Source organism: Hypoxylon fragiforme (assembly GCF_022984875.1).
Source record: "Hypoxylon fragiforme strain CBS 206.31 chromosome Unknown GGS25scaffold_3, whole genome shotgun sequence".
Lineage (NCBI taxonomy): Eukaryota > Fungi > Ascomycota > Sordariomycetes > Xylariales > Hypoxylaceae > Hypoxylon > Hypoxylon fragiforme.
This window is the reverse complement of record NW_026054758.1, coordinates 4109829-4128550: the sequence shown is the minus strand read 5'-3', so window position 1 is coordinate 4128550 and position 18722 is coordinate 4109829. Positions and strand designations below refer to the sequence as shown.

The 18722-nt window shown below is 47.3% G+C and overlaps 9 protein-coding genes across 9 annotated transcripts; 2 read left to right on the top strand and 7 right to left on the bottom strand.

The window, feature by feature from the left end:
- Positions 1–344: 344 nt before the first annotated feature.
- On the bottom strand, positions 345–1813 carry GGS25DRAFT_484060 (uncharacterized protein). Its single transcript, XM_049260422.1, has 2 exons — positions 1256–1813; positions 345–1201 (listed from the first exon to the last, which is right to left on the bottom strand). Exon 2 carries the CDS (start codon positions 1191–1193, stop codon positions 798–800), a length of 396 nt encoding a protein of 131 aa, XP_049119549.1. The 5' UTR covers positions 1194–1201; positions 1256–1813; the 3' UTR covers positions 345–797.
- Positions 1814–1937: 124 nt separating this feature from the next.
- Positions 1938–3162, top strand: GGS25DRAFT_484059 (AP complex, mu/sigma subunit). Its single transcript, XM_049260421.1, has 2 exons — positions 1938–2178; positions 2248–3162. The coding sequence occupies exons 1-2, from the start codon at positions 2110–2112 to the stop codon at positions 2743–2745; spliced, it is 567 nt and encodes a 188-aa protein (XP_049119548.1). The 5' UTR covers positions 1938–2109; the 3' UTR covers positions 2746–3162.
- Positions 2980–3521, bottom strand: GGS25DRAFT_520087 (uncharacterized protein; the record flags this gene model as incomplete). The annotated part of the gene is made up of 3 exons (XM_049263832.1): positions 2980–3075; positions 3140–3201; positions 3263–3521. 3 exons carry the CDS (start codon positions 3519–3521, stop codon positions 2980–2982), a joined length of 417 nt encoding a protein of 138 aa, XP_049119547.1.
- A 91-nt stretch (positions 3522–3612) lies between these two features.
- On the bottom strand, positions 3613–6409 carry GGS25DRAFT_484055 (uncharacterized protein). Its single transcript, XM_049260420.1, has 2 exons — positions 5661–6409; positions 3613–5602 (listed from the first exon to the last, which is right to left on the bottom strand). The coding sequence occupies exons 1-2, from the start codon at positions 5797–5799 to the stop codon at positions 3963–3965; spliced, it is 1779 nt and encodes a 592-aa protein (XP_049119546.1). The 5' UTR covers positions 5800–6409; the 3' UTR covers positions 3613–3962.
- Positions 6410–7926: 1517 nt separating this feature from the next.
- Positions 7927–9625, bottom strand: GGS25DRAFT_520085 (putative sugar transporter; the record flags this gene model as incomplete). Its single annotated transcript, XM_049263831.1, has 3 exons — positions 7927–8215; positions 8269–8664; positions 8745–9625. 3 exons carry the CDS (start codon positions 9623–9625, stop codon positions 7927–7929), a joined length of 1566 nt encoding a protein of 521 aa, XP_049119545.1.
- A 1126-nt stretch (positions 9626–10751) lies between these two features.
- Positions 10752–12978, bottom strand: GGS25DRAFT_520084 (ABC transporter transmembrane region 2-domain-containing protein; the record flags this gene model as incomplete). Its single annotated transcript, XM_049263830.1, has 3 exons — positions 10752–12158; positions 12208–12423; positions 12472–12978. The coding sequence occupies 3 exons, from the start codon at positions 12976–12978 to the stop codon at positions 10752–10754; spliced, it is 2130 nt and encodes a 709-aa protein (XP_049119544.1).
- Positions 12979–13599: 621 nt separating this feature from the next.
- On the top strand, positions 13600–13930 carry GGS25DRAFT_520083 (zf-CSL-domain-containing protein; the record flags this gene model as incomplete). Its single annotated transcript, XM_049263829.1, has 2 exons — positions 13600–13755; positions 13865–13930. 2 exons carry the CDS (start codon positions 13600–13602, stop codon positions 13928–13930), a joined length of 222 nt encoding a protein of 73 aa, XP_049119543.1.
- Positions 13931–14209: 279 nt separating this feature from the next.
- On the bottom strand, positions 14210–15041 carry GGS25DRAFT_209588 (uncharacterized protein). The gene is made up of 2 exons (XM_049256870.1): positions 14815–15041; positions 14210–14750 (listed from the first exon to the last, which is right to left on the bottom strand). Exons 1-2 carry the CDS (start codon positions 14930–14932, stop codon positions 14602–14604), a joined length of 267 nt encoding a protein of 88 aa, XP_049119542.1. The 5' UTR covers positions 14933–15041; the 3' UTR covers positions 14210–14601.
- Positions 15042–17080: 2039 nt separating this feature from the next.
- Positions 17081–18110, bottom strand: GGS25DRAFT_209238 (opioid growth factor receptor conserved region-domain-containing protein). The gene has a single exon (XM_049256869.1). It carries the CDS (start codon positions 17836–17838, stop codon positions 17197–17199), a length of 642 nt encoding a protein of 213 aa, XP_049119541.1. The 5' UTR covers positions 17839–18110; the 3' UTR covers positions 17081–17196.
- Positions 18111–18722: the final 612 nt, after the last annotated feature.

The following is an 18722-nucleotide window of genomic DNA, read 5'->3' as shown; positions in this document are numbered from 1 at the left end:
AGATACCAACATTGAATAGGTGCGCCGCTTGATACGAGTATTGGGCTTGGATACATTAGTGATACCGAGGTACCTAAGCTATGTAATAGCAAGTAAATCGATGGGATCTTGAAATCACGAAATCAAAAGGAAAAGAAAATGGAAGATAAAGACTTGCATAAAGCCTCATATTATGTACATATCAAATTACGTAAGACAGCCATATGCAGTCTTCAAGATGATTCATACTGGCTCATCAACCACAATGGTTGATTCAGACCCACCATCTGTGGAAATCCGAGCGAGGCCACCCCCTTCGTAGGACAATGTGCAACGAACTCTGAGTCTACGGTAGAGCTGGCTTTGTGGTTTTGTTTTTGGCATCACCACGGAATGCGATAGTTAGTTACGAGTGAATCATTTTCACTCATACTATACTCATGATGATGCTTCAGGATAGTTTTGGTGGTCGTTGTAGGATATTATATTGATATATATACTCAGTAATAGAAATATACACATGTTGTAATTGAACCAAACAGTTATTCAGTCTGATGATAAAGTTGAGATCAAGTCGAAACGAAGCCATTCAGATACGGGCTGCGTTGAAATGATCGTGGTATGCTAAAATCTACACCACATCTTACCTTAGGTACCCATGAATGACAACCACGTTCCCTCATCCTATTTATCACATTCTGCCGTTCTGTAAAGGGACAATAACACGTGAGGAATGAAACGAGTCGACATCGTCTGAGAAAACCAATTTAATTGTTCAGTGGACTATCAAATATCACAAGATGCATTGTCCAATATCGCTAACTTTTCGCACCCTTCCCAGAATTCATTTGCAGCATGCTGCGCAACGCTGCCGCCTCGGCCTCCTGACGAGCTAGACGAAGTCGCAAATCATCACGTTCCTGCTTCACATCCTTGAGTTCCCCCTCCAATTCGTTGATCCGATCTATTCGCTTCTGTCGATATTTGCGAGCCGCAACGTTGTTTCGTTGGCGCTTGAGAGCCGTGGTTGGATCAACAGAAGGTGAGCGGCCCCGAGTCTTCGGAGTTTGGCTTTGACTAGAGGAAGACTCGGGCATGGTGGGTTGTGGTGAAAGTGATTTATTAGAAGTGGTAATATGCGACTCAGGCAAGATGTAAGAGTCATGAGGTTGATTGAAGAGAAACTCTGGTTGAGGTTCACAGCTAGGCAACATTTCAGAGACTGCTATTGTTAGCTAAAGAGGATTTATTGGAGGTCATATAGGAGAAGGCCAACCATCTGAAGGTCCGTTGAACACGTGATTCCCGAATTCAAAAACGTCCTCTACCCCGCGAAAGTCGGGTAGAGGCCATTGTTCTACATTGATTCCATAGCCACCGTTGATGTTTAATTCCAAGGGCCAGTCCCCAACAGACGGCTCATTCGAGCCATCGCATGACGAGAAAAGATCCGCCGGCCCTAAGGCGGAACTCTCCCAGCCATGCCAGCTATGCTGGGTTGGGGACTCGGGCTCCCTGACACGGTGGACAGAACCCGAAGCTGACTCGACTGACGCAGCATGCTGATGATGCGGAGCTGGCTGCCATGACGATATATTAAAATGGCCTCGTCCCGAGGCCTGGTGAAAACCGTGTAAATACTCTAGAGTGATTGCACAAGCACCGTCTTTTTTACAGACGGTGGGTGATTGGTCCCAAGGGGAGGATTACTATCTCAAAGTGAGATAGAAAAAAGGAGGTTGATGAAGAGGGGAAAAGGGATTTTTTTTGGGAATCCGGGACATTCAGCTGGTTTAAATCAAAGACCGACGGTTTATCCATTTGATGAAAGTGGTCCGTGCTTTATTTAGGTTTCTTGGAGTCGGCTTTGCCGCAAGCCACAAAAGCCTAGGTAATCTACCGTAGACCTAGTGTAGTTACATAGTTAATAGTTATGCACACAGCCCCGCTGACTGCGGCAGCAATATGCGAGTATGCGAGTAAGGAGGCGGTCAAGGAATCTGCCTGGCAACCATTGAACCTTCCATCTTGCCCCACTATCACTACATTCTTACATAGCACATGCATGTTGTGTGAATCCTTCTATACCCATTCATCAACTTTCCCGATGATTTCAGACATCGGCCCGTGATGATAAACGCAGTGCTGGTCTTTAATGGCCAAGGCCAACCCAGGCTGACCAAATTCTACACACAGCTGGTATGACAAGCGCATAATCTACACGGCGTACCTAGATTAGTTCCCATAAACTAACCCATGACACCACAGGAAACCAGCATACAGCAGCGCCTCATCTCCGAGATCTTCACACTAGTATCGAACCGAGCGGACGGGGCATGCAACTTTCTTCCTTTGCCCCCTCTACTTGCCGCATCCGGCACCTCCCACTCGGCTTCGGAACCACACAACGACGTGCCGTCCCTGGTGACATATCGGCATTACGCTACGCTATACTTCATCATAATATCTACCTCGACCGAGTCACCGCTAGCCCTACTAGACCTCATCCAAGTGTACGTCGAGTCGCTGGACAAGTTATTCGAGAATGTCTGTGAGCTTGACCTCATCTTCAACTTCGAGACCTTGCATGCTGCCCTCACGGAGATGATCGTTGGCGGCGTCGTCATCGAGACCAATCTCGACCGCATCGTCGCCGGTGTCCGCTCCCAAGGGACTGTGGCCAAGCGCCCTGTCAACGAATCTAGGGGTACGGGACTAGGCGCCGGCCTGAGCATGGGGGGCAACTTTGTATGGCCCGGTCGGTGATTTAAGACACATCCGCATAAGCATAGCGTGCAAAGGTAGCCATTAAAGGTGTCTGGAGTTTGGGTTTGGTAGGTTCACGGATACGGGATGTGGAATCGAGTTAAGAGTAGCATCGTCTTGTAATAGAACATTCCGAAATGTTTACAAGTATATCTAACATCAAATGGGTATTTCCCAGTCCTTAAAAAACTCCATCCATGCAATATGACGCTTGTAGTGTACAGAGAATTCGGTTTACTTGGGATGTATGTTGGGCTGTGTGTCGAGATTTTGTTTCTGTCTTTGTTCCGGTGAGGGGAAGCCAATTGCGTTCCAAAACTTCACTCTTGTCTAGGTAGGTACAAATACGAGTTAGCGCTCCACGGTTGCAGTGTAGATAAGAGGTCCAACATACATCATGGAAAGGATGTTTCTCCTGGCCCCAGTTCATGAACAAGACGGTATATATCAGTACGGCTGTAGGTAGATGCACTGTTAATTCGCATGTATGCCATCGACTGGTTCGCATTACACTCACAAGTCACGCTGACCAGCTGCACCAGCCGCATGAACTTATCCCATCGCGGTCGCGCACTCGCCAGCTTCACTCTCCTCTTATAGCGCCTTTCGAATCGGAACTTTTCCTTCTCGGAAAGCTTGGAGAAATCGGGCGGCCAGACTTTCTTAAGCTTGGATCGGCCATCGTAGGTCCCTGCCAGTTTTGTCACTATGGGCGTGCTCCTCAGATCGTGCAATACTGATGTTGCCGCTATTCTTCGGACAAGTGTTGGAAGCATGATGAGCTAATTGTTTCCTTCAAGTCGATGTGCGTAAATCTCGATTTTGGATCGATTAGGATTTCAAGATTCGGAAAGTTCAAGTCAATTTGGAGGGGTGTGGCTTGATTGCAGTCAGCCACAACACATTATCAGTATTATGTAAGTACATAGTAAGTAACATCAATCATGATAGGCACCTTCTCTTATCTAGAACCATTGAAGCTCTCCTATTCCTAAAGATAAAGTCTAGGTCTATCTACAAATCCGGGGACGCCAGTCGTTATATTCATAAAGGGAACCCATCGTTGAATGTTCAACATAGGTGACGTAGAAAATGGGTGGGGAGAGTTGCCATAACTCCTATATTGTAGATCTGGCGTCTTGGAAATCTTCGAGACAGTAAATGCTCATCACCACAACACTGCCTATCAATAAATTGACACACAGGCCGGCCATTGATCAATATGTTCGTTCCCATGCAGTCCACCAAATCCCGACATTTGCAGCGATGACGAGGTCTAACATCTTCAAGCCGTCCTCAAACACGATGAGCTTCCCCATCTTGGCCCTCTTCCCCCTATTGCCCCCGCCCGCCTTCTCCTTCCCTAGGGTTAGGTCCAGATGCCAATCCGGGTCATCATCCGCATCGAGACCTTGCGCTTTCTGGATCACCTTGTTGATGTGACTCTGTACTTGGTCTCTGGTTCTGACGGGTCCCTCATGGCCTTTTTTCTCGTTAAACAGCTCGTTGTTGGGGAGATTGAAACGCAACTCGCTGATAGGAAGTGCCTTCGGTTTATGGCTGCTGTGTGCTGCCTCCGGGCCGTCTACGAGTGGATTGAAAACGGGGCCACCATAGGTGGGTAGGACGTGCCTACAATTGAGGCTCCGCCCGGCATTCCCTGTTACAAACTCACAACGGCCACCCCAGGGACTATAGAACACGTAGCCGCGTGGTTTTAGCCCCGGGGCGGGTTGTGTAAGCATGGGAGCCTCGCCGCCATCAAAATCTCCACCAAATGAACCTATTGATCCCATGCTGCCATGCCGATCGTGCTGATGAGCTAGGAAGCTTGGAGACGTGGAACGTTCTTCATCTGACGGGCTACGGCTATGATGGAACTTTTCTCGTAGATTAGTAGCAAATGACTTAGAATACGACATCATGACATGACGCTCAAACGCATAAGAGCCATTGACAAGCGCGTGGGTTTCTGGAGGCTGTGGTCGCGATGATGCGCTACCAGGACGTATATCAAGACTGGCTCTTATGTCTGCGGGCGCCTGGGTTGGCATACCACGGAACTTGGCATAGCCAGATGTCTCGAGGTGTATTATAATCGAAGGGGAAGGCTGGTAGCGCCGGTCATCAGCGATCAGTTCGGGGTTCTCCAATTGAAATGAAGCAACCTTTCCGACGTTCCATTGCTGACCCGAACTCGGATCTCTCCTTATGAGAGTTAAAGAAAAGGGCATGAATGGACGCCGGTTGGTCCATGACTTTGGCGATGGTGGTCGACCTTCGCCGAAGGAAGGAGCGTGTGAATCCGGAGGTTGCTGGACCGGTGGTTTCGTACCAGGCCGTGCGGGCAATGGAGGGCGTTGTTCATGAGTTGGCCCGAATTGATGATCCGGAAACTGTTGATATGCTGGGGGTGGCGGTTGGTTGTTAGAAGTATCCTGGGTAATTGTGGGTATTGGCCCTAAAGGCCTTCGCTGAGAGGGGCCCGTTGGCGGTATGAATTGCGATGGAGGCAAGTTGTGAAATAAAGGGGGTTGAGGTACCGGCTTTCGGGACACGGACTGTGTCCTCCTAACAGCGGGGTTTCCTTGGTTCTCCTTTCCGAATGGAGGTGGCGGTGCACTCTCATCAATTCGCGATGAGGCAATACTTGCGGCTCCTGGCACCGGTTTCCTATGGATCTGAGATCTTGAACTCTCCCCGCTCGTTCTAGGAGACGATGGGAGATCGATCTGATTTGGAGGGGTAATGAAAGCCTCATCCTCGGGAGTGTCCAGGTGAACGTAGTAAAGCGAATTGGTCACATCTTCTGCTGTGACGTTCTTGAGCTGGGGTTTTAAGGTTGAGAGAATGATATCTGGAATGCAGGTTAGACTACATGTGCATGATAATTGGGGGGTAATAAGGTAGCCTACCCCTGGTGCCGGGTACTCTTGAGATATATAAAATAAGTGGCTGTTGAGTCTCTTCGGTAGGCTTCTTTGGATACTGAGGCGGATTGGCAGCTAAATAATTCAGCGAAGCCAACGAACGCGCTTCGACATGATCGCCCATAGTGAGTGGTTCACCACTTGAAAGCGAGGTTATTATTCGATTCAGGATTGTTCAAGTTGTTACCTGATGTGATACTATGTATGAGTAATAGGGAGACAGGGATGAGGGAAAATCAAACGTCAAGCGAGACGTTCAATGTTATTCCGAGAGAGCGTAATTTGGAAAACGAAATGAAAAGTAAATAGTTTATGAAAATAATGTTGTCGAATGTTCTGGCAAACTTTGTTTGATAGATGGATCTCGTGTCCAAGTGTCTTGTCCAGGTGTCGAGGTGAAAGGCCTATGTAAGGTTCAGAGTTGCTGGGGTGAGTTGAATTCAAATATCATGGATATCTAAATATATGTACCTAGTATGCAAGCTAGGGAGTCGGATACATCAATGATATGAATAAGAAACATTTGAAGCAAAAGAGGCTGAGATATGGTATCGCTACGTTGCTATGTTGCAAAGTCATAAAATTATGCGGATGCAAAATGAGGGATGCGTCAGCATTTGGGGCTTGGTTAGCTTAAATGTTGGCTGAGCTGGTTCAGCCTGGTTAAGTATTTGAGTTGAACTTTGATGATACTTTTTCAGTCTAAACTTCCAAGCTTCCTCCAGGCAGTCTTCATAAATCTCCAAGCTCCATTACATTGGAGGGGTTTCAGGGCCAGTCATAAAGTCAGCTCAATATTGGTGTAACCTACGTACATAATATGTACCCCGCTGAACAAGCACTAGACTGCGTACTACATGTATGTAGTAGGTATGTACTAACCTTAGGTACCTACATGTAGTATTTCAATGTTCTTCAATGTTTATACACATGAATATACTTCAAGTTGCCTACTAGCAAACACCTCTGATACATATCCCATGCATGCATTTATAGCAGAACTTGGCGTATGTAGGGGATCCACTCTTATAGCCAAATGGCTGCACGTACTACTAGTAGTAGGAGCCAACGAGTTGGCATTTCACCAATCGATCGACAACCATTGATGGATATCTGTCTCCATCAGTTAGCCACCTAGGTCTGCTCAATTTGAAAGGGGCGGACGGGTACCTGTTGATGTCATCTGTCATCTACATAATATCTGTAGGCACCTAATAACGTAGGTAACTGCACTTACATTACATCTGTACCTACATGTATTTGCAAGTTCAAGATTGTTGCCGAGCCGGAGCACAGAATAAAGGGGGGGCGGTACCACATGGGTACGGGTTTCTCGGCCAAGCCGGATGTTGTGTCATCCCAGGTGCCCAGCCATGATTACATACTACATAATATTAATAATAACACCACTTCCCTTTGACAACATAGTTTAAATGACAGAAATTGAAAAAGCCTTCAACTTGGTAATATTGATTTCCAGTACCTATCTGCAAAATCAGCCCACGTTATGCCTAACAACCGAGACATATCGATGACCACGAGGGAAGCATGGAACCGAGTAGCCTACTTAGTACTTACCTACCAGGTCTCGCCTACTATGTAGTGCATGGTACACCCAAGACGGGGATCATACCTATAAAAGAGCACGAGCAAACACCATAGAGGGAGGGTAAATATAGTATACGAAGCATAGCAAAGGAACAAAGGGCTGTTTGCTACGAGGTAATCCGTTACATTTTATTGATTCCAGTTATCCTGAAATTCCTGATTCCTCATGAGTTGGCAGCGCGCGACCTTCCTTGTATCCAGGCCCCTAGCATCACCAACTTTGAACTGCGAGCTCTGGAGCTACGTTAATAAATGTGTACCACGGTCCGTCCACACTCCAGCAAACATGCTCACTCCAAGCTCCGAGCTGCGCATAGAGGGGCGCACCTCTCCGTCCGGTCCGGTCCGGGTTCAAGTATAGCCCCTCAATTCCTCGCGTTTATCCAAACAAAAAACCACCACCCCCATCATTCATCATTGTGCGCCTCATATTGAGGTATGCGCAGAGAAAAAATAAAATAAAAAAATAGGCAAAGGGTATTTCAGATTCATACTTCATAAATCGGTATCAGCTAACGATGCCAGCTTTTGGTCTCCGTCGTTCTGCTGAGGCATGGTATGCTATTTCCACAAGCAAGCATAACGAGGGGTCAAAAGACTGCTGTTGGGTAAGCAGGTAGGCAGTACATAGTCCCCAAAAGGCTTAACCCTCCGAGTGCTCAACCTTGTGCTCCGTACCGCCTTTCTTCTCCTCGAGATCGCGGGGCACGCCGCCACAGCTACGTAGCTGCTTCTCGTACCGAACGGTGTCCCAGGCCGATGGTGATTGTTTGAAGATGAGGTCCATCTCCTCGAGACTGCGGCCCATCGTTTCCGGATAGAAGAAGTACACAGATGCTGGCACGCAGGCAGCAATGACCGCAAACACGATGTAGTACTGCCAGCCGATGCTGTAAATGGCAACGGGTGTCACCATAGCCACGACAAAGTTCCTGCCCGATCTGTTAGCTGGCTTGCTAAAAGGAAACGAGAAAGATGAACTCACCAAGCCCAATGATTGGCTGTAGAAATCGAACTCATAGCCATACGTAACCTAAGGGGCGCGACCTCGGTGCAGTATAGGAAATTGGCGCCCAGGAACCCAATGGGAACGAACATGTTGTACAGGTAGATGAAGCACCCGGCAGCGATCTGCGCGGACCGGTTTGACTCGGGGAACGATGTGGCGACGGCGAGCGCGATCATGCAGCACGACATGCCGGCACCGCTCACCATGAAACATACACGTCGCCCGAAGCGATCGATGGCCGCGAATGCGAGGAACGATGAGAGAAACTTCCACGTCAGGGCCCCCGCCGACAGCACCTTGGATATCTCGCTGCTTAGGTGCAGGTTCTCCTGAAATAGGATCGGAGCGTACACGCTGATGAGGTTGCTTCCGCTGTTTGTTTTTCATCTTGTCAGTTTCTATTACATCTATGCTTCTAGGCAAACCTGATGGAGGGACTAGTTGGTACTTACGACATCTGCTGGTAGAATTGCAGGAGGATGCAAAGTCCAAATCGATACAAGAGCTTGTCTTCGCCCATCTTAAGAATCTGGCTAATCTTCGCGCCGCCATCACTAGTAATCTCGAGAGAGAGCTCGATACCCTCCATCTCGGAACGGACTTCTGGAGAATCCCGAGGTAGGCCGCGAAGGATTGACAGATTCTCGACAGCCCGCTCATTCTGGTTCGTCATGAGAAGCCAACGGGGCGATTCGGGAAACATGTAGATGGATGAGATCAGCACGAGTGAGAAGAAGCACGCGATAGCGATGGGTGGTCGCCAAGTCTTGGGTCCAGTGTGGAACTCGAAGAAACCCAAGTTGATCCAGGACTCGAGAACGTAACCGAGGCAGATGAAGAGACCATCTAGGACAACATGTCTGCCACGGTTTTTGGCACCTGACGTCTCGCTCTGCCACACCGGGACAAGGGAACTCAGCTGGCCCACACCCAGGCCGACGATGACCCTTCCCACGATGAACTGTGGAAGGCTGAAGGAGGAAGCTTCGAGGATCTCGCCGAGTAGAGTGCAGAGGCCAGCGACGAAGATGACATTACGGCGGCCGAACTTGTCACCAGTGTACGAACATGACAGCGAGCCGAAGAGGGCGCCGATGACGAAAACGGCAACCACAAAGCCCTGGAGTGTTGACTTCGCGCTCTTGTCCGCGGCTGTGGCATTAACCGTATCGATCTCGGGGAATGTCTTAACCCAGTCCTCTCCGGTAATCAGTCCGCCGATACCCGCTTGGTTGTACCCGAATAATATGAACGAAGGGGCGACGATGAGGGCCATCTGCAGCCTACCTAAGGTCTGGCCCTGTAGGCCAAAATACTTTTTCGAGGAACCCATGTTTTTAGGATCTTAGGTGCGCATCAAAAAGAAAAGGAGGAGAGGATTAACGATGTAGGTCAAACCGGTCTACCTTAGGCGGGTTAAATACCAGAAGAAAAAAAAGCTGGAGAAGGACCCGGGACAATAATTGTCTGGGTCCCCATATATCAGACCCTTTCCTTCCCCCGAAATGTCGTTTTCGAGGTTGCGGAGCCCCATGGGACCTGGACGCCAAAAAAAAATATTAGGGACGAAGACTAAACTCATTAGGTATGAGATTCCCAATCATGAGTGGGTTCCGTGGCGGTTTTTGCAATAGCGAATCCCGAAACGAACATGGGGACGGGATGGACGGGATGGAGCAATGGAGATGCACTAAAACTATCGTCCATCGTGATAGCTGTGAGTAAACTGATGTGTAAATACGACGTACAGTAATCTGTGTGGAAGCAACGACTAATCAGCTAGTTATGTCACTTTGGCATGCTCGCGGCCGTTCTCTCGGTCTCGCAGTGGATACGCGTTCTAGATGGAGGCTCCTCTTTGATGTAACCAGGTCCCAAGTTATGTACATGTAGATCCCATTTCTGTGCAGATACTTCTTCTTTCTCCTACTGACGATGAAGATGTCGTTGAAATTGGGAATATTGGCTTCAGGTACTACTAGTAGTAACTAGATATCTTCGAAAAAGCTTCGCCATGTTAGTTCGGCATATTTAACTCCCCTGCTCTTGGCTCTACCAAGAGTGGAACTAATTGTGCACCACGCTGCTGAGGCTGATTAGACCGATTAGACCATCCCACCCACCACTGCATAAAGTCGGTGGATCGTACCTACGCGTCCCACATAGTTATATGTGCGTAGATGATCTCACCGTCTTTCTAATCCAATAGAACCAATAGGGTCGCTGCTATTGAATGTTGCGCATACCCTTACAGAGTAGCATAGAGATATGTACATAGGGTTAGAACGGGTCACTGTGCCAAGATTTATACCTTGCCGGAATGCCGGTAGGCTGGTCTGGTATGTAGTCAGTCAAATGGTTGGCTTGATGGATCTTCTTTCTTACGAGATGCTGGGGGAAAACAATGCACGTGGTTACTAATACAGCAGTCCCCTGATTTGTCCCTCATTTCTTCCCATTTACCCTTCAGTCAACTCGCCAATCCTCCTTTCGATCTCCGGCACTTGTCGTAGGAGTACATCGAGGTCTTCTTTCTCGTCTTCCAGCTTTAACCTCCTCTCCGCATCCAGCTTCGTAAACACATAATTACCTTGCCCGTCAAACTGCAGGATCCAATTGTGGTATTTCCACAGACTTCGTCGATGACTAACAGTCATCAATGCGATGCCTAGGCCTTTCGCGGTATCATACATAACCTTTTCCGTCTCGAGCGTCACACTACTCGTACATTCGTCTAGGATCGCATACCGCGGCTTGTGGTAAAAGAGTCGTGCCATGGCTACGCGTTGTTGAAGGCCACCAGAGAGAACATCACGCCACTCAGCTTCTGCATCCCAACCTTCGGGGTAAAGGTCGACTAAATGCTCTAGCGAGAGAATTTTTAGTATATCCAGGAGCTCTGCATCCGTCACACCCCGCGCGCGAACGGTTCGCAAGCTATCCGGGTATGTAATTTGTTGACGAAGACTCCCGCGTGATAAATAAGGTCTCTGTGGGATATAAAAGATGTCTGTGAATGGTGGCTTGTAGACGGTGCCACCGTAAACAGGCCACAGGCCGCCCAAAATCCGGAAAAGGCTAGACTTTCCACATCCGTTGGGGCCGACCACGAGAAGATGCTCGCCCTGCTTGAGCGAGAAGGAGAGTGCTTTTACTAGAACATCTCCATTGGGGGAAATAATTGGCACGTCGATGAACTCGATGTCCTTGCTCTCCACAACCTTTCCTCTACCTTTCAATACGGCTTCGTTGTCTTCGGTACCTGAGCTTGAGACCAGTTTCTTTTCGAAATGCCCAGCTTGAATGTCGTCCATAACTTCTAATAGCGATGCAACTCGTGATGTGTAACCAGCAAGCTCCATGATCTCGCGGTAAGAGAACATAATCCTCCCGAAAGCATCGGAAGCGCTCAGAAGCATTCGTCTGTTGGTGACGAACATCTCTGTGCGGTCGCCCATGTTAGCAGCTCCGGTTAGTTGACCAGGTAACTTGAAGAACACGGGCACACTGCAGAGCAGCAGGCCCAAGGCGCCCCAGAAGTATTTGATAACAAAGTCCTCCATCACACCGTGGTAAAATCGTCTACGTAGGATGTAGTTTACGTGCTTGATTAGGGTGAAATACCCCTTGTCGAGTGTGTCTTTCTCCGCTTCGTGGCCATGGTAAAGTGCGACCTCTTCACTATAATCGATGAGTCTCGAATGCTGGAATCGGAATTCTCCTTCTAGTCGTGCTTCGTCTGCAACGAATTTTCCAAATGGTGGCGTTAGGGCGCGCATAACATTGGCCGAGAGCTGAACCAATAGAGACATGAAAACAACGCCTTCACCTCCGACACTTTTCGACAGCGACCAAGTATATATAGTCTAGCCAATGTTAGCTTTTAATCATATATCAGTCTGCGCGTATTCTCACCATATCCAAAATTGGCTTGGCTAGATTACTATACAATTCAGCCAAACTGTTGGAGAACTTGGCGACATCGACGGCTATGAGCTGGTCTGGATTCTTTATCCTGTCGTCTAACGCGGAGATACCGTAGAAGGTGAGTTGGGAGAGGTATTTGTCGTGGATGAATTGTGTTAGCCTCGTTCGGTATCTGAGAGATAATTCGGCTTGATGATATGATAACTGCCAATAGTTAGCAGAATTCCCCCATCTTGTTCTGAGACAACTCACCATAGAATTCGTAAAGGTCGCGGGAACAGCAATCAACATCCACCACACAATCCTAGTCAGAAATTCTCGGCCACTACCTTTGACAAGAGCCTTTACTATCGCGCCGTCCATTTCTGCAACTTTAAGACTGATGAGGGTCCGCACGACCAAGAAGAAGCTATGGCTAACGATGAGCCGAGCTTCTTTGGACCGCGCGCCAGGAACGACAATCCGCAGCAACTTTAGCAGCGACTTGAAAAACTCGCGATTTAGCTCAACCTTCTTCTTCTTTGTCGTATCGGTCCCATCGCTCGAAGTAGTGCCCGACAACCGCTTGGCAGCTTCGCGCGCCGACGCGGCTTTCTGCTCGGAGATGGCATGGCGGACGCGGTTTACGAGTGCGACCAGGAGGGTGATGTAGACTACGCGGGAGATTCGGGTTCGGTTCTTGACATATGATTGAGTCAATTGCGCGATGGTACTTTTGACGGTTCGATCAGAGAGGGTAAGCTTAGAGAAGACTGCCATGATGGGCAGGTTTAAGGGATGGTCGACGAGATGCGGTCTGACGGTTATTCAACCCAAGGTAAATGGGTGCCTTTTGAACCCATGAGACTCCAAAGTGAAAATCAATAGATCTAAAACATATACTTGAGATTATCGTGATTACATTATTGCGGAATATGGAATTATAGATGGTATGGCTTGATGGCTTCGCTCGAGTTTCGCTGAGCTCGTGATAGAAATGGATGGGATGGGTGGTATGTACAATGAATGTATGGGGAAAGCTAGCAGCTGCAGCTTCAATGTTCCTCGGCGGATGCAGCCAATACTAAATTGGTGACGTCTTGCTTGCATGTGATTCAATGTTCTACGATTGGTGGCTGATAACTAACTAACTAGTTAACTATGTGGCTGATTAATTCAAGGTTCGAGTTTGATGTACAGGTACGACCGGGCGCGGGGTTTAATACTAGGTATTGTCTGGGCAAACTCTCGCCGCGGCGTATAATTTTTTTATAAGTGGCGGCTTACTTAGCAGTCAGCTGTAAGAATCCAAGCCTCAACATTTAACTCCAGACTCCATTCAGCTTCCTTTTTCTTTTTCATCAGGAAAGACATCCCATCGTAACCTGTTAAACCTTCGTGATGGCCGACGACGAGGAAATTGCTGTCTATGACGAGGTCGAGATCGAAGATATGACCTACGACGAGACACTCCAGATCTACCACTACCCTTGCCCATGTGGCGACCAATTCCAGATTGCGCTCGCGGATCTTCAAGACGAAGCGACAGACATCGCCGTTTGTCCAAGTTGCAGCCTCATGATACGAGTCATATACGATCTTGTCCGTCCTCCCTATCATTCTTCCTATTTCATGCTATTTAATCCTAATATTGTCTCCCAACTAGGATAATCTACCAAAGCCCGACTCTGATCATTCAGCCTCTGGCCAAAAGATTACTGTAGCCGCATAAATGTCTCAGTCACCCCACGATGAAGAATCGCGCGATAAAGGCCAAAGGAATGCCCAAACGTGCGAACTGTCCGAGTCTTAAGTGCTGAATCGTCGCGGATTAAATAACGGCAGGGTCGTCTAGCACCTAGGCTGTATCGCTTCCACTTAGCTAGGGATGCGAAGCAAACACACCTATGTACTACCTAGGGTAGTAACGGCCTACACCGGTGACCCCTCATACGAACCAACTTAACCTAGGTAACTATCTATCGGCCAAGATAGTATGGATGTAGGAAAGGTGAATCTCAGCAGTGGCCCCATGCCATCAAAGATTACGGTACCACCTACAACATGCACAACTAGGTACCTAATAGGTATAACTACATTTAAGAACCACCATGCGGGGCATTTAGGATACTAGAAGAAAACAAAGCAATGTTTTCTGGTACGCAAAATGCGCATTTAAATCCATGGCCCATTTCAGGTAGACAGGTCCGCGACAGGGCGAGATGGTGGTATTGAAAAGAAGCAGACTAGGGTATCCCCAAAATGCAACGAAGTTGACAAGAACGCCCCTATTCCACTGGGAAGCTATCCCAACATTATTCCTTAATGCTCTCATGATCGTATGCCCGTAAACGCCAATGCAATGCTCCTGGCCTCCCAATCCCAAATCAAATCACTTATGCTTCACAGTAAAAACAGGCCAGCGGCGGAAAAGACGACCAGACCCATAACGGAAGCTTCCCAGGCTGGTTTTTCGGCAAGAGTGGTTGCCACTGGTTTTGAGGGAGCCCGTGTCAGGTCTTCGGTACAGTTGACCAGAACAGCATTGGAAACTAAAGGTGGGATTCAGTCAGCAATGATATGGTGGTTTAGTCAAGCTAAGTTCTAGGAGCTTACCCATTGTTCCTGGCGCATCCTCAATCTTCATACTGCTTGATTGAATGGAAATGCTCTTTTGAGTCGCAAAAGAGCCCGGCAGGATCGCCGCCATTGCGACAATACCGACTAATCGCATCTTGGCTATGTACTTGGATGAGTACTTTGGTTGTGACGGTATGTAGTATGTAGTAGTTGTTGGAGTCTTTTAGTGGTGCGTCGTCTTCTCTTGTTGTATGTATGTAATGATAACGTATGTAGTTATAGAACAGTTGAGCTTCTTTGTAGCAGGGCGTAGACTACGGGGACAAATATGCTGGGTCTTGAGCAGATGGCTCCTCCGTCAAGTGTCAAAGCTTATTTGGTTGGGGGAGATTGAGGCGTCTTCCGCAAAGCTTCATGGTAACATGGCGTTGGACATGGCTTTAGACGGAGGTTTATAGTGTAGATATGATAGGGGAATCGGTGAGGGAGGGAGGGGAAAGTATGAATAAAGATATTCACACAACAACAATACTTAGGAGAGGACCAGAACAACCATGGCATAGCATGTCGTTGGAGTGGAACTTGGGAGGGAGGGTAGGTAATACCTAAGGTATTAGGGTAGTGTAAAAGAGAAGAAAAAGGCCGAAAAAGGATGTGGATCTGGATGCGACGCGGACCCAAAACTCGGTAGGCTTGAATTGCGTTATCTACCTAGCACAACGAGGCCAGAAACAAGATTTCTCTTATCCCACGCTTGCAGCTTTTTTTTATCGCGTGCATGAAGATCCTAACCTACACTGTATGGTATATGTAGTTAAGTCGGTACAATATACATACACTACCTAGGACCTACTACTAGTATGTAGGTAGTATTACCGTAATACCTACCGGTGCTGCCATGTTGCATCTGTCTGCACCTACTTACCTGCATGTGGGATGTATCCCTAGATGGTCAACTGGTAACACTGATGTAAGATAAGGTAGGAATACGACCATAGATAGGTACTTGACCTATCTACATACAGTAGCTACATAGTATGCATGCAGTCTGATGCAGGCGCAAGACAACATGCCATACAACATGGGATATACATGATGATTGAACAAAAGACGTCTGGTCTGTTCAGTGTCTGCCAGCTTTCTGAAACGCAACAAAACGCAACAAAAAGTGGCAGCATAGACTCAATCGAAACAAATATTGCACCAGCGGCGAAAGGACGGAAACTTGCCGTTTTCAGAAGGGATACCGGATTTGGTGATCGAGAATGGTTAAAGCTCATTAACGATTAACGCCATCCCCACTAGCTAGGTACATGTTGTCTACTACTACTAGTACTAGGTACATAGAATACTGGGATATTAAACATAATGTTCTCTGTCTTCTCAAGTGCTGTCTTTATTTCAATCTAGACACAACTAAAATAATAAAAAAGTTCGAATCGTTCTTCACGGTAAGTTCAGTTTAGTTTGAACTTTGAAGTTTACTAGCGTTACGTGGCTGCTGGACGATCCCGTCTCGGCGTAATCCATGTTCAAGTACCCTAGGTAGCTTTTGCATTGTAGATCGCCAATGAACGATTCAATTGTGCGATTCGGTACAATATATGTACAAAGTAGTAACTAGGATGGTTGGCAGGCGCGACAAGCGTGCGGCAAGTTAAAGGTTGGCGCAGATAACCGTTTTTCTTCCAAGGCTTGCTGCAAGGTTGTTCGGTATAGTGTAAAGGTAAAGATGTTTTAGACAACATGTACGTCATCATCCTCCAACACGAACCTCTAACAAGCAGCGTAGCAATGAAGACGTCAGAATGCAGGACAGAAAAAATAGCGAGGCTCTTAATAGGTGGTGGTATATAATAGTATTTTTGAAGTAATAATACCTATATGTGAACATCTTATTCGCAGACGACAAACATTAAAATACACACGCTAGGTTAATAATTTCCGATCGCATTTCCAAGTTCTCTTCCTTGCGAATATCACTCGTCCAGGAATAACCCGAACAGCTGGTTATGATTTTTCATGCAGGCAAGTTACAACTTTGTCATCCATGATTTCAGCGGAATAATTACTAACAGTATTGAGAACACGAGAAGCTGTAAAACAATCCGTAGTTGATTGGGCAACTTTGAACACATGGCACATGCATGGAGGAGGTATGTATTTACATACTACTAGTAACTAGTAGGTAAGCCTGGTAAGGTAGGTACTACTAGTAGTACATATTTAGTTTCAGCTTGAATGTTTAAATTGGCACTCTTGAACTCAGAATTTCAGTGTATGCTAGTAGGTAGTGCTACCCTAAGCACTTGAGGAGTCAACTAACTTTAGTGGGGGACATCTGGAATTCATAATGGATGTAAGGCCTAGAAGCCAATCTAATACAGTGTGACAGCCCTGGAGGCTAACATCCATCCTTCAACTTGAATCTTGGTCCAACTCTTCCAGCCACTCGATCTGCATACCATTTGGCGCGTAATGCAACGGATTTTTAGCAGCTCCTGTCCAGTACTTAAAACCAACCACTTCCACCTTCTTTTCATTGACTTTGCACACCTTAGCGAGATTCTGGTACACCACTTCTGCTTCCTCTGCCAAGCCTAGGACCCGGAGACTCCTGATGATGCGTGTGATGCGGAGGTGGTTGTGATTCAGCGGTTTTAGCCAACGGGATAATCCTTTGTTACGCCCTTGCAGTAACTGGCTAACCTGCATTCGTACCTCTCCGTTGGGTTCCCACTCAATTGTAAAGCCATAGAAGGACAACATGCGTTTGAGAGATTGCTTCAAGCTGTCCTGTAGTCCTGGGTGCTGTCGAAAGTAAATGCATGTTTCTTTGTCCAGGATTGGGGCATCGCCATTGAAGCGAGAGTAATCGGGAAGCGGAAATAGAACTTGGATGAAGTTGTGTGTCCGTTCTAGCCTTCTGTCGTCCCAGTCGAGGATCTCAGCTAGCTTGCGACCCTTGTTATCGGCACCTTGAATGAGGGGATCGTAGAAGTCGACTAGTTGACGAAGAGCGGGGTCCTTTGGCTTTTCTGTATTCTCCGAAAAAGACATTGTGCATATTGTTTGAATTTCTTGTATGCAGAAGATGATCGTGGGTGAACTGAGCGTCGTTGTTTGGTGAGAGACGGTTATAGGTAGGTACCTAAAGTGGAGTATCACAATATTATACCTACCAGGGACAACCCGAGGCTGTGACTGTGTCCAGATTGTTACCTACATACCTTAGGTAGGGTAGGTATATTCCGAGCCTCAACTGTGACATACCTAGGTAAGGTACAGTAGTGCTTACCTGTCCTATGTACATGTAAGCAACATTGAATTGATACTGTATATGTCTATTCTCTAATACAGGACATGCATTGGCTGAAACGAAGCAGCTACTGTATGCCTAAGTACATATGTTGGCAGGCACTGACTAAGAAAATTACAAGAAACATCATAAACTGAAATTCACGGTATCTCTTATATCTCACCACTCTACAACCATGACTAGGTACACTACACAAGGTTCCCTAACCGTTGCACACACTTGCTAATGTCAGTCACAGAACACAATGCTCCCAGATTCAAATATAGATCAATGACGAGAGAAACTGACCCTGAAGCAGCTCCATTGTCCTGGCACAAAAGAACCTAGTGCAAGTTCAACTTCTAACGCCGCCATCATCGCAGCTCAAAATAGATTTGACCTGCTTGCGGAAAGTTCCGACAGTCGATGTTATCTCGCCTTTCCAAGAAGCTGGTCGATGTCACTATGTATGTAAGTAGGCAATGTCTCGACCGGTACCATGGTAGCAACATGTCGTCGAAACGCGGCAATGTGCGGCCCAAAACGCATGGCAGCAACGTCATCTTCCCACGGAGAGCAACACGTCAACGCATACGAAATCTCCGCATCTAAGTATAGGAGTGAAACATCAAACGGGGCGTTCTAG